The 13,444-nt window shown below is 44.8% G+C and overlaps 2 protein-coding genes across 2 annotated transcripts; one reads left to right on the top strand and one right to left on the bottom strand.

Moving 5' to 3' along the window:
• Positions 1–1,301: 1,301 nt before the first annotated feature.
• MYCFIDRAFT_23354 (uncharacterized protein) lies at positions 1,302–1,724 on the bottom strand (the record flags this gene model as incomplete). Its single annotated transcript, XM_007921483.1, has 2 exons — positions 1,302–1,597; positions 1,652–1,724. Coding segments are annotated over 2 exons (369 nt in total), but the record flags the coding sequence as incomplete, so codon positions are not given.
• Positions 1,725–1,935: 211 nt separating this feature from the next.
• MYCFIDRAFT_209902 (uncharacterized protein) lies at positions 1,936–3,050 on the top strand. The gene is made up of 2 exons (XM_007923498.1): positions 1,936–2,160; positions 2,223–3,050. The coding sequence occupies exons 1-2, from the start codon at positions 1,982–1,984 to the stop codon at positions 2,950–2,952; spliced, it is 909 nt and encodes a 302-aa protein (XP_007921689.1). The 5' UTR covers positions 1,936–1,981; the 3' UTR covers positions 2,953–3,050.
• The last annotated feature ends 10,394 nt before the right edge of the window (positions 3,051–13,444 follow it).

Below are 13,444 nucleotides of genomic sequence, written 5' to 3'. Positions count from 1 at the left end.
TGGTGAAAGGTCTTGCAGTGGTTCAGTGCCTGGGCGATGCTAGTCAGTGGGGGTGATGAGTTGCAATCAAAATCCTTGACCAACGATGGCGGCGGCATCACGCAACGGCGGCAACCCAAGCGGACAACTTGTTCTTGTTCTCCTGCGGAAACGAAGCTCTTATACAACTGCTACTTCAACCATGATCGCCACTACATCCAAAGATTTTCTGGTTAGCGAAAGTTTCGACCGCTCAGCCTTTCCTAGTGAGTGTCCCGCAGTATGCTCTCTCCACTTTCACGGTCAAAGGTGATTTTACGTGTATATTTGTAGGCACTGCAAGCTTTGCACTTGTGTGCTTGCCACTTCCCGAATTTGTACTCCATTGGCCCTGCCAAGGATTTTTTGTCGAGCCTAAAATCGGTCATCGAAAGACCATCGTGAAGTCTGAGAAGGGTTTTCAGATCGACCGGCTTCAGCTCCCTCTTTTTGTATAGGAATGCACACTGTATCATCCGTCGGTTGTGTGGTCCTATTGCTCGAAGCCAGCGCCCCAGTCCATCGCACATGGCTTGACTCCACAGAGGGCATATTGCGATCGTGATGCGGTGCGAGTAGAAATATGGAAGCAGTTCGTTCCTCAGAATTCTGCAGGTTCGTGTAATGTTTGGCTGCTGGAAGTCCTGTACAAGAAGCTGGAAAAACATCCCCGACTTCGAAAGCAATCGCAAGAGAGGATGGCGGGCAATGTTGCATATGCGTTCGGCCGTAAATGGATCTTGCTACAGAGCCATTCGTCAGTTCGCCCCCGCAGTGGACATGACTACAACTTCTTACTGACCTGCTGGTCTATGACAAGCCTTCCGATGGGCTCCCGAAGCTCGGGAGGCAGGTCAAGTAAACTACGAGGCTGGTGACAGGATGCTTTAGCACTCGGTACGCGCCAACAGATGTAGAATACGGACCCTTGCCGGCGTTACATTCGGGCTCTCTGTAGTGTCTGCCATGCTGAATTGATGCAAGTTGTTGTGTATGGGCGATGAGAAAGGGCTGCTGGCGATGCAATGATGATGATCTAGATGGCCAATTGAATAGAAGGGTGCACGGCGCTCGATGAGCAGTCCCCTTCTTGCCATTGACAATGGATGGACCCGCGTCGAAAGGGCCTTCCCGGCCAAAGTGACAGGTACTTGCCAAGATTGCATATGGCTTCTTGCTCAGAGCGGGACGTACTTGGTCGGATATTCCGGATCGTAGGCGCGATCTTGCCATCCATTGAAAATTGCCAGCGCCGGATCCTCAGGACTGGGCTTGGCAAGCTGCGGTTTCGACGGCACTATTGCTGCGTTCTGCGGCTGCAGCGTGGACTTGAACACCGGCTTCTTCTTCACGCCACTCTGGCTTGAAGAGCTACTGCTTCCTCCCAAAGGCACCGAGATGGACTTCAAACCACCCTCAGCATCCTGTCGTTCTTCTGCTGCACGAGCTCTGGCCGCAGCTGATGGGTCTTTGGTCAGTTTCCGCATCTCCATGAGACGCTTCCGATGTTGATGGTCATATGAGCCCTCGTGTGCTTCGAACTCGTTCATTCGGGCATATCCCTTCTGACACAATTCACCTGCGTACTCAGCATCTTACACGCCATCCACATGACCACGTTCCCACGGCTTACAGAAGAAGGATTTTCGAGCTTCTCGTGCGCTCTCAGTTGCTGCTTGAGGCAGAGCTTGTCCCCGTGGAGCCATTCTGGTCTTGTATGTGCGTGCAATTCAACAATTCTGTTCTCTCGGTGCCTCCGAAGACTGAGATGCGATGGTGAAGTTTGACGCGTCGGGGAGAAGCTTTGAGTGATGCGGACAGGGGTCTGAAATAAAGTTTGTTATCCCTGTCTGCAGTCCGAGTCGCTGACAACTGCTTCGTTTCGGTTGGACGGTGAGCTGCATGTGAAAGGCAGCAACATCCCCCAAGATCTGAGCATCGTGTTGCAAACCTCATCGTCAAGATGGAGGACATGAGTGAGCTCGATCGGCTAGAATCTGGGCTGCACGAGCTCGAACCGATCCCGACCGAGGACCTGGCCAACGATGCCAACGAGAAACCAGCAGCAGCACCACAAAGATCGACAACAGGCGTCGGGCTTTCACAGCATTCTGCAATATGGTACCTAGCAAGAGTACAGAAATACTCCACATACGTCTTCTCCGCCTTCGCGACGATGCACATCACGAACACCTCCATAATACATACTCCACATACGTCTTCTCCGCCTTCGCGACGATGCACATCACGAACACCTCCATAATACCTCTCATCACCCAGAGCGTTCCAGCCAGCGAACCATATCTCCTCCTTACCAGACCTTATTATCAAGGAGCTCTTGAGCCCATCATGGTAGCTCTCCCATTATGGGGCCACATCCTCTCAGGCGTTGCAATTCGAGTGCTGCGACGTAACCAGAATGCGAAGAGATATGGCGAGGCGCACAGCAGAGAGAATAAAGCAAGCTTCTTCACGAAGTTCTGGCCAAAAGCTTCGGGAACCAGTAAGCTAGGATATGCATTCATCCCATTGGTATTTGGACACATGGTCATAAACCGCGCGATACCGAAGTCATATCCTGGTGGAAGTAGTAATGTCAATCTCGACTATGTCAGTCATGCATTTGCCCGACACCCTGCACTATCTTTCGCTGGATTTACCGCATTGCTTACAGTGGGCTGTTGGCACGTCGCTTGGGGCTGGGCGAAGTGGCTTGGATGGACGCCAGATCAGAGCACGCAGATAGGTACGAAGAGGGAGCTAAGCAAGAAGAGGAGGTGGTATATTATAAATGGCATCGCCGCAGCGGCAACTGGTCTTTGGATGGCTGGCTCTTTTGGAGTTATCGCAAGAGGTGGCGAGGCTCTAGGCTGGGTAGGCAGGCAATATGATGAGATGTATACATCGATACCTATCGTTAGAAGGTGGATGTAAAACCAAGGTTCAGTATGCATTAGGTTGGCGTCGAACAGGAACCAAGAACAGAGATACCCTTCTTATTTACGAGCAATCAAAGGAGCTTAAAATCTCCGGACACGCTAGAGACTTGAAACCAATCTTTAATAATATTAATAATATAACAACTTAACAAAAGTTGGGGCCCCTTTAGGCTTAGTGCGGCTTAAAACGGGCTAACCGCGGCCTCTAATTAGTAGACGCGAGGAACGTTAATACCTTAGCGATTCGGAAAGGCGTAGACGTCGTAGTATATACCGCGACGAGCTATAACTTCGATAGTAGTCTCGAAAAGGGCGTCTTCGTCGTATATACCTTATTCGGCGGTATTTACTCGAAGCGGTATACTCGATCGCGCTAGTAGCCTTACGGGAAGCGTAATTTAGTACGTACGACCGGTACCGAGGCCCTACTATCGCGAGCTCCGCTATCGGGGTCTTATAAATGCGACACTATCGACCCTCTTAGTCGCTATTATAGCTCTATCGACCTCTATAGTCTTTAAGAAGCTATACGAAATTACGGTATCCTTCGCTCGCGAGTCCTAAGGAAGGCGCGCGTCGTATATACGATTATAGTAGCCGCGTATAACGCGCCTACGTCCGGAGATATAACGACTTTAGTAGGCGCGTAGTTATTAATTGCTACTATAATAACCTAATATCGCGATCGACTATTATAGACTCTACTAGAACTAACCTCGATCTAACTCCCCTAGCCGCTAGGTACTTATTCGCGTCGTACTAGTATAGATCTAACGAGGACCCGCTACTAACTACCTATCGTAGTCTCTCGAGGCCTACCGTAATACTTATAAAGACGTACGCTTAAGATTATAGTCTTAAAAGGTCCGAGGTATAGAAAGCTATAGTAAGTAGTATAGTAGCGGTCGTACTCCGATATAGCGGCTAATAATTCTAGTATAAGGAGGTTTACGGTACTTAGTAGAAATTACCGTAAGAGTCGGTAGTTTTCTTTACGAAGATATAGTAAGACTCGCTACTACTTAGCCCGCTATAGAGGATTCTCGATCTACGGCGGTTCGGCTTGTTTCTTTCGTTTAGTATCGTCCCTTAGAAGCTAGACCTTAGGTAGATATTCGAATCGTAGCTAGTAGAAGGATCGACTATCGCGAAGCCTCTTAAGGTGTTTTATATCGCTACTAGCCTTTTCTATAACAACGTCGCTAATAAGGCGGCTATAAAGGTCCTCGAGATCTAGTATTAATTCGATACGATATCTAGCTATAGTATTAGCGTCGCCTTACTCTCGGAGAGTACTACTCGCGATTAGGAACAGACGGTATAGCTCCCGGCCCTATTTAGCGATAAGTACGCTAAGATAACCTACTTCTTAGACTATTTCCGGCTCCTTCGTAATAGTATAGGCTTCGACTAGGTAGTAACGCGGAGTTGTCTCTTAACTATATATAGCGCTCCCGTCCGGCGAAAGCCTTCCTTATTATTATTCGGTCTCGCCCTGCTAGAGGAGTATCGTAGCAAGTCGAGCGTTATAATAAACTAAGGCGCGGGCAATCGTAGTATAGAGCGTAAGGGAGAATATAGTATTTAGGGAGGTTGCAAAAGGAAATCTACGATAATCTTAGTATATTTATTATAATTTTTAGCGTGCTATCTACTTAACGGACATCTTTTTATATCCCTCGATACGATATAAATTTATAGCTCTAGAAGACATATTTTACCGGATTATATCGCTAGAGGCAGACGACGCGCTCCTTTGCCTTAACTTAAGTCCTTAACGACTTCGTTCGTATTAATACCTCCCTAGCGACGATGCCGACGTTATAGTAGTAGGATCTAAGCTAGAGTAGTAAGCGTAAGGTCGAGTATTCGTCGTCGCGTCGCAAGAGGCCGTTATTATTATCGCGGGTCGCTTTATATCGTCGCTTTATATTGTCGCTTTATATCTATTAGCTAGTATAGGCTTAGCGCATAGCGACGGTTACGTATATAAATAGTAATATTGCAGCGTTACGCGTCGTCTAAATATTACTACTATAATAACTAATATAGCGACTACTTCTACGTAGCTATATTTACCTCCTTCTAGTTATCGATATTACTAGTAGCGACCTCGATAAAGGCGCCCCTCCTATATAGTCTTAGCTACTATAGCCCTCCCTAATAGTAAGTCTCTAGCGTATTAGTCGCTATACGCTACCTTTGCTAATATCGAGCTATAGAGATAGACGTTCTATATAGTATACCGTAGCGAGCCTTTTATTATTAGGAATTAAATCGCGCTATAGCCGAGATTAAGCACCCCCGCGCTTCTATACGACTTCGCTAACTGCTCGCTATAGGCCGGGCCCCGGTATATTAAGAAGCGCTATAAGACATATATAAGCTAGTTACTAAGGAGGTATTACGCCGCGTATACGAGAACCGTAATATAGATAAGAATAACGGCTTCTCTTCTAAATCTCTATACTATAGCGTTATAGATTACCGGCTGTCTAGGTATATATCGAGATTAGTATCTCTAGTTATAAATAAGATCTACTAGCGGACGGAGTCTTAGGACGAAGAATGCATAGTATATGTTCTCGTATATCGTCTAGTATATAGTAGTAGAAAGCTAACTCCTATAGATCTCTATACCTAAGTAGTCGTAGGACAAGTACCTAGACGGTAACCTTAACGTTGTTACTACTTAGGCGTAACGGGAAGAGCAAATAGAAGGGTCTATCGTCTACGTTAATCTATATATAAATACTAATAGGCTCGACGAACTCGACGAGTTCGAGCTAAGACTATACCTCTAAAAGTCTAACTCGCTATTTCCTCGGTATTATCGCTAGGTATATCCGTCGCGTACCCTAAGAATATAGCGCTTTTACTAACCGGTTCTAGATCGAATTCGCGTAGATAAAGCTTACTACTATATAGTCGTTTAGTATAGATCGCTTCGTCGTCGTTCCTTTATACGCATATCCTACTATAACGAGCCGAACGGATAGTACCTTCGTATAGAGGGTCCTAGTTAGGTACGACCTACGGTTATTAGAGGAAATCTATCTTTCTAGCGCTATCGATGCTTTGCTATAATATAACTAACCCTTCGACTTCCCGCGAAACGATAGCTATATTAAATACTACGACTTCTTCGACGTAGAGGCGGGAAGGGACTTCGATATAAAAAGAAGGCTATAGTTAGTATAGAATGCTGCTAATTTCGGTTATACTTAAATCGATATAGACGACGCGATAGTAATCCTCGATATAGGGCGTAGGAATAGAGAGTTTTATCGTCTAGAGATATATATAGGAATAGGAGAGTAGTACGTTTCCTTAGGACTACTATAAGCACGGTGCTCGCGCCTTAGAGACAGACGCTATCGTAACTTAGAAAGAAGGCGGAGGAGCCTAAGTACGGTATCGTAGGTAGAGTAATCTATCTCCTTTAGTCTATAAACTTTCTATACTTATTATCGTCTCTAGGCCGTAATTTACCCTTACGCGACGTCTTCGATAGCGTAGCGGCGCGTAGGGTGCATTTAAAGCTATATCTCGTTCTTGCTATACGTAAAGATAATACGCTCTCTAAATAGACGGCGGTACCGGACAAGTTAGAGGCCCTAGATAGACCGATACGTTTAGTTTTAGTCTCTATCTCGTCTTAGTATAGATAAGAAAGCACGCACCTTAGAAGGCTAGAGGGTTTTTTTTATATATATAAAGTTCTAGTATCCCTAAAACACGCGGGCGCTCCCGCTTAGCGCGGTAGCTCCTAGATATAGGGAAAATCACGTATAGGAACTCTAGAATTCGCGGCTATAGCCGGCCGCCTTACGCGAGCGTAAAAGGATAGCTAATAGAGGATTCGAACCTCTAATGCTAAAAGTTATACCCTCGCTAGTCGCTACCCCGTATCTCTATAAAGACTACGAGCGAATAACTCTTACTATCTAGAACCGATCTAATTAGCTAGAGGGTTATAGAATATAGATAATTATATAGATTAAAAAAAAAGTTATAGCTAATAAGGGAATTAAACCCCCTATCCGGACGATCTAGTAGATCGTAGATCGCCTTGCACTAATTTTACTATACCCTTAAAGGTATAGTCGGCTAATATATTCGAGCGAATATAGTTCGGCATCTCGCTAACTAGGGCTAGCTTTAAATAACTAGCGAGGGTATAACCTTTAGGACTACCTAATTAGCTAGAGGTCTCTATTTACGTAGCGGCTATAAGCGTCCCCGCTCGCTTAGCTCCGGTTACATATTAGAAAGCCGCTCCTATCCGACCTCGCCTTTCTTCGCTATAGAAGTATATATAGTATTAGTAGAGAGTAAATAGAGGATTAGCGGAGACGACGCGAAGAGCGGGCGAGGTTTAGGAGAGGGACTCCCTTTTCGCCGTTAGGATAGCGCGGATCGATGCGTCTTACTAGCATTTCGCAACGACGAAAGCGTAGGTAGTAAATAGAGGACTAGCGGAGACGATATAAGAAGCAGGCGAGGTTTAGGAGAGGGACTCCCTTTTCGCTATTAGAATAGCGCGGATCGATACGTCTTACTAGCATTTCGCGACGCCGAAAGAGTAGGGAGTAAATAGAGGATTAGTAGCGTACGCGGTCGGTATAATTTTCGCGGCGGTAGCGAGTATAGAAAAGGAGAGTAAAATATACGGTTAGATACGGGCGACGGTAAGAGTAGGACTATTTTTATTTCATTTCTACCGATTTAGGTACTACCGGAATCGCGATATCTTTAGATATAGCTATTAATTACCTCTAAACTCTAGCTCGTTAATAGCCTTTAGGTATACGTCGCTAACGCCCTACTTCTATAATATCTTAGGTTGCTAGTCCGTATATCTAAAGCTAGCCTTATTCTATGCCTTCTCTAATATCTAGGGCCGATACTTGTTCTCCCTATCTTATACGGAGCGGAACGCAATATTATATTAGAGGCCTCGAGTGCCTTCTACTAGAAAATAGAATAGGCGGGCCTATTTACTAGGTAGGGTTAGATTAGTACCGGGTCCGCTAGTCGAGATATAGCTTAGCTACCTCGGGTCGAAGATATAGAATAGCTATACCTTGCCTACTAATTCGAAGGAAGGCGACCGCGGGTCGAGGATAGGGTATATAAGAAGCGGAAGGGGGTATTCGGCAAGGGGGTAGTCTTCTACGGTAATAGTCTAGAAACGGAGCTCGCCCTAATATACCTATCCGAGCCTATAGAGGTTAGTACGAGATTAAAAATAGGCAATCCTTCCCGACGGGCTAACTTACGAATCTCTTTAGAGCCGGAATCTTACTATCCGCCTCTAAGAAGTTATAACAATCGAAGGGGTAGAGAGAGCTATTGTTCTTCGGCTAAAAGGTAAGCTCGACTACTCTACTATCTACTATTTCGTACTAGTACGTCTAGTTACTATTAGCTCTAGTTTCGATATCTATATACGGCGCTAATACTTATAAACTTAGTGTCTAGTTTCGCGTTTATTCTTCTATTAACCGCTATTACGATCTCGTTAGCGTATATATCGTAGCGGCGGTTATCGCGGTACGCTATATCCGGTTGCTAGCCTATTCTACGGTTCTCCCTTAGGCGATCGAAGATAGGGCTAGTCTCCGGCTTAATACCGTTATTCTCGTTACGAAGCGACTTAGCGGCGAAGTTTAGCTCCTACTACTAAATAGCTATAAAATCGACGTCCTTCTAGTCCGCTATCGCGCGCGTTCTAATCGCTAATATAATAGTATCGGCGAAGGAAATCGAGGGGGAAATAGTCGTACTAGACTACGTAAAGTATATAGAAGGGCGGCGGTCGATAGAATAACGGTTAATATCCGTATCGCGCTCTAAGTTCGTATTAATAATCGCGTTAATATATTACTTCTAGATCGCGTTACGTATATAAACAAACAGGCAGCTACGTATACGCGGCGCGTATATTACTTCGAGATATACTTAGGACTAGGGGGTTTCGAAATAAAGGTCTTTAGAATTACGCGATACTACCCGAACGAATATCGCTCTTTAAGAGCGCCGAGTACGGGAAATCAAGCCGAAGAACACACTATCCGAGCTAGCGTATACGTGCTATGTCGCTAATCTAGGCCTTTAATACCGAAATTGCCCTCCTAGAATATATAGTATTAGCTAGTAACCGGGCCTACACCTATAGGCTAGTTTTGAGCCTATATAAGAGGCCTCCTTCTGCATTGTAGATAGATTATTAACCTCGTACAGTACATTGTTTATATCACACTTCTATAATGCCTATGTTGTAGGGCTCTAGTTATTAGCCTAAGCGATAGTCTCGTTATCCTATCTTACTAAACATAGCTGCCTATATTGCTATAGGTTATATTACCCTCGGTAGCCTATACTATTGCTATAAGTAGTAGTAGTAGTGTTAGTTTCCGTCCTTTATTAGAGCCGAAGGTAGGGCTATCTCTTTATATCTAACAGGTTCGGGTATGTTAAAGGTAGTCTCTAGGCACGAATAGCTATAACCGAAGCGAGGGCACGATAAGAGCCTACGATACGGACGATACCGAAGTATCTTAAGGGGCTATTACGACAAGTAGAGAAACCTCTTAACGAGGGCATCGCTTTAACCCCGAAAAGCTACAAACCCTTAGGACTGTTACAGCTTAGGGCCTAGTCTATAACTATAGCTAGCTTCTAAGGACTCGGCTCCGGGTCGAAGACCTATTTAGTACCGCTTGCTCGAGATAAGCCCCGCCTAAGGAGGAGATAGACTAATTACCTATCGGCCTTGCTTAGTTTGCTAAGACTATCTATACGATAGCAATTTCTAGATTATAGGTCGGATGCCTAGACAGTTCCCCTATTAACCGGGTAGATTGTTTCGGGATTCGCTGCCTCGTTCGGATAGTGCTTAGCCTTCTACTAGAAAAAGAAGGTCCCCGCCCCCCCCCCGCCTAGCTAAAGGAGATACGAGCTAGTTTCTAGGATCTAGGTGTAAATAGAGATTGCAGTCCCTTCCTCCGAGCGGCTTTTGTCTAAATTTACTAAACTAAAGCTCCTAGGGGTGTCTAGGCGACCCCTAGGAGGCTAAACTCTAATGCTACCCTAGGGGTAATATTAGAAGAAAACAGCCTAGCATACTATTTTCTTATATAGCAACATCGAAACAAACTAAACCTACAACATATACTAAAAACACTTTCCTATAGCATTACATTTCAAATTATTTCGTTTTAACTACTTTACAACAATCGAATAAGCTCTAGCGAAAGCGAGTATTACGAATTAGCGGAATCTTCGGAATCTAATAACCTACCGGACCCTATTAACGAAGAAATTAGGCGACGACTAGTTGTTATAAGCGCTATCGAACTAGGGGCTATCGAGCCTTCTACGCCCGAGGCCCTCTATAATATCGTTATAAAGATAATTTAAGGGCAAACTAACCTTCTCCGTTAGAATAGGCGTCGCCCGCTAGAGCCGGGAAGTAGTAGGAACCCTTTATTCGAAGGGTAGAACGCTACGGCGCACGTAGAACGCTTTAAGGACAACTTAGCCGAGTACGGACTCGAAGAGGAGTCGGACTAGTACAAGGTCCGGTCCCTTACGAGGACTACTATTACTAAGCTTTACCGAACCCTTAGAACCCTAGTTAGCTACCTAGAAAAGGACGATAAGTCTAATACCGACTAGGAGGTCTTTAAGCAGGCCTTTATAAGGGAGTATCGGGATCGCGATAGCCGTCGTATTAAAGGCAGTCGTACGTAGCTTAAGAACCTCTATATAGAGAGGCGTACCGAAGATGACGACCTAAAGGAGTACGTCCGCGAGTTTGTTAAGTTAGCGGACGGCATCGACTAGTAGGACCTCGAGAATTCTTAGAGAACGAGGCTACTCCTTAAAGGGTTGCTATAGTTTACGGCTAAGCGTGTCTTCCGTCGCTATAAGCTTAGCGAAGCCAATCCCGAGACCTTTAGGAAGTATAAAGAGGTCCTAGAGGCTATTAAGGACGACATTAATAGCTCCGCTAACGTAAAGAAGTTCATTTATAGCGAGGACCGGAATAACCTAGCCTAGGTAAGGAACGATACCTCGGGAACTAGAGGGCCTAAGTTTCTTCCTAAATCGCAAAGTAGTCCTAGTACTATAACTCCTACCGTTACTAAGCATTCTTAGGACGTTGCGGACTTAGCTAAATCCCTAGCCTAGCTCAACCTTAATGCGAAAGCACTATAGCGAGTTAGGGAGGTCCTTAATGCTAGTATACTAAAGGATATACTACTAGTCTACTAGGTCTCCGATCCTAACTACCCTAAGGCCCCTTTAGTTAACGTCTATACTATACGGAAGATCTATTCTAACTTGGATAGCAAGTACTAGATATGCGGCGGTTTTAAATATATTTAATTAGACTGCCCTATCTAGAAGGAGCTTCTTAAGAGGAAGCTCGTTATATAAGTAAATAGTCGGTTCTACTATACCGATACCGGCGATAAGATTAACTTCGAGTAGGATCGTAGAGCTCCGAAGCTGCCCTAACTTAGGAGTCTTCTAGAGAAGAAGTATAGTAGCAAGATCGAGTTTAAGGACACTAGGAACAGTACCCTCGCTGCTATTACTAAACGAGAAACTTAGAAGGTTAGGGCAAAATAGGTTAAGGAGCGGAGTAGCGATAGTACTACTAAGCCTATTAAAGTTAACTTTGTATCTTAGGACCTAGACGCAGTTACTAATGTTTACGCGGTTACTAAGAATAGTATAGATATCTACGCTACTATAAGGTCCTAAACTTAGTCGTCCTAAGCCTAGTCCTAAGGCAAGGGCAAGAGCCCGTAGAACCCTACCCGCCCTAGTACGGCAGCCCCTACTAGGATACTTAAGAAGTAGGCAGCTAATAAGGCTAAGAAACAGCGAGAATTAGTCGCTAAGACTAAGACACTCTAGACAGCTAAAGACCGTGTAACCCGAGCTAGTATAGCCTCTCCGGAGGTCTTAGAGACTCCGGATATCGATATAGAGGATGCTACTACCGACCTTAGTAGTACCCTAGGCCCGGCTAACCCGCCGGCCTACAAACGAAAGTTAGCCGACCTAAAGAGCTTTCGCTTTAATAGGTATATAAAGAAGTATAGTGCCGGGCCTACTAACTCTTACGATACAAAGGCAAATGCTCTCTTCTAGGCTTTATAGTTCCTAGACCTTAAGTCTAACGTGTCTATAGGGGAGCTTCTAGCATATAGTTTGCCTACTAACCTGTTCTAGAGCCGGATTCCTAACGATGCTACCTTTATAAAAGACCTTGTAGCCCTCCGACGTAAATAGAGGCGAGAGGACTATATCGACGTCTCTTCCCTATAGTTCCTTCCTAAATTTTTAGGGGCCCTAGAGTTAGTAGAAGGCGAATTAGTAGCCTACGAGAGCTAGGAGACTATCGATAATGCTAACGAAGAGGGGATTAAGGAGATAGGCCGAGGGGATAATAATAATACCGACTCTGCTTCGGTTTTAGTTTCTATTAAGGCTGTCCGATTTACTAGCTAACAAATCGGTCGAGTAGGACCTCCTCGACCTAAGGAACTTTACTCTATCCCTAATAATATAGACCTTTCCGTAGTTACCCGTTCCTTTGCCGTCGTTCCCGCTATCTATATTTAAGTTACTATCGGAAGCTATAGTTAGCAGTTGCTAGCAATGCTTAATAATAGTTTAGAGTTACTTATTATAAGTAAGCGCTAGGCTAAACAGCTCCGACTGCTAATAAACAGAGATATTTCCCTTAGTATATAGGGAGTAAATAGGGAGGTTGCGCTAGTAGGTGCCTGCTATAATGTTATAGTAGACGCTTTCGGTATATGCTTTTCCTTTACCTTCTAGATTGCCGCTAACCCGAACACGCTAATTATTCTAGGTCAACTATAGTCTCGTATAATCTAGGGTATCTAGCGCAACTACGACGATAGCTCCTAGGAAGGAACTATCGCTAACTAGAAGGGCAACCGAGTCGTATTTACTAGTTATATCGGAAACACTAGCTATAAGTCCTACGAGGATATCCTTACTACTTCTAAGCGCTCTTCGGGAAACGCTATAGCGCGGTTATAAGACCGGCAATCTGCGCTATAAGTTAATATAGCTTAAATAGGTTATATCTAGAGGTACGCCGCTCCGTACGATAAGGCTAGTTTCTAGGCTCTATACTAAGGAGACGAATACTCGAAGCGATAGCGAGCATAATAGTACAACGACTACCTAGTGCACGAATCTCGGTAATAATGCTATCGTAGGCATCGCCGCCGGAAGCGGATCTACCCGAATCCGAACTAACTAATTAGAACGCCGAGCTAATGCTACCCTAGGGGTGTTATTAGGAATCTAACGTTTTCGCCGGAATTATAAATTAGGATTACTAGCTATATACCTACCGACTAAAGGAGACTTCTAATAAAGTTTACGCGCTGTTCTGTTGCGCTAATCTCCGGGCCTAACGTTAAAGAGAG

The sequence above is a fragment of the Pseudocercospora fijiensis genome, assembly GCF_000340215.1.
Source record: "Pseudocercospora fijiensis CIRAD86 unplaced genomic scaffold MYCFIscaffold_1, whole genome shotgun sequence".
NCBI lineage: Eukaryota > Fungi > Ascomycota > Dothideomycetes > Mycosphaerellales > Mycosphaerellaceae > Pseudocercospora > Pseudocercospora fijiensis.
This window is presented reverse-complemented; position numbering and strand designations above follow the sequence as displayed.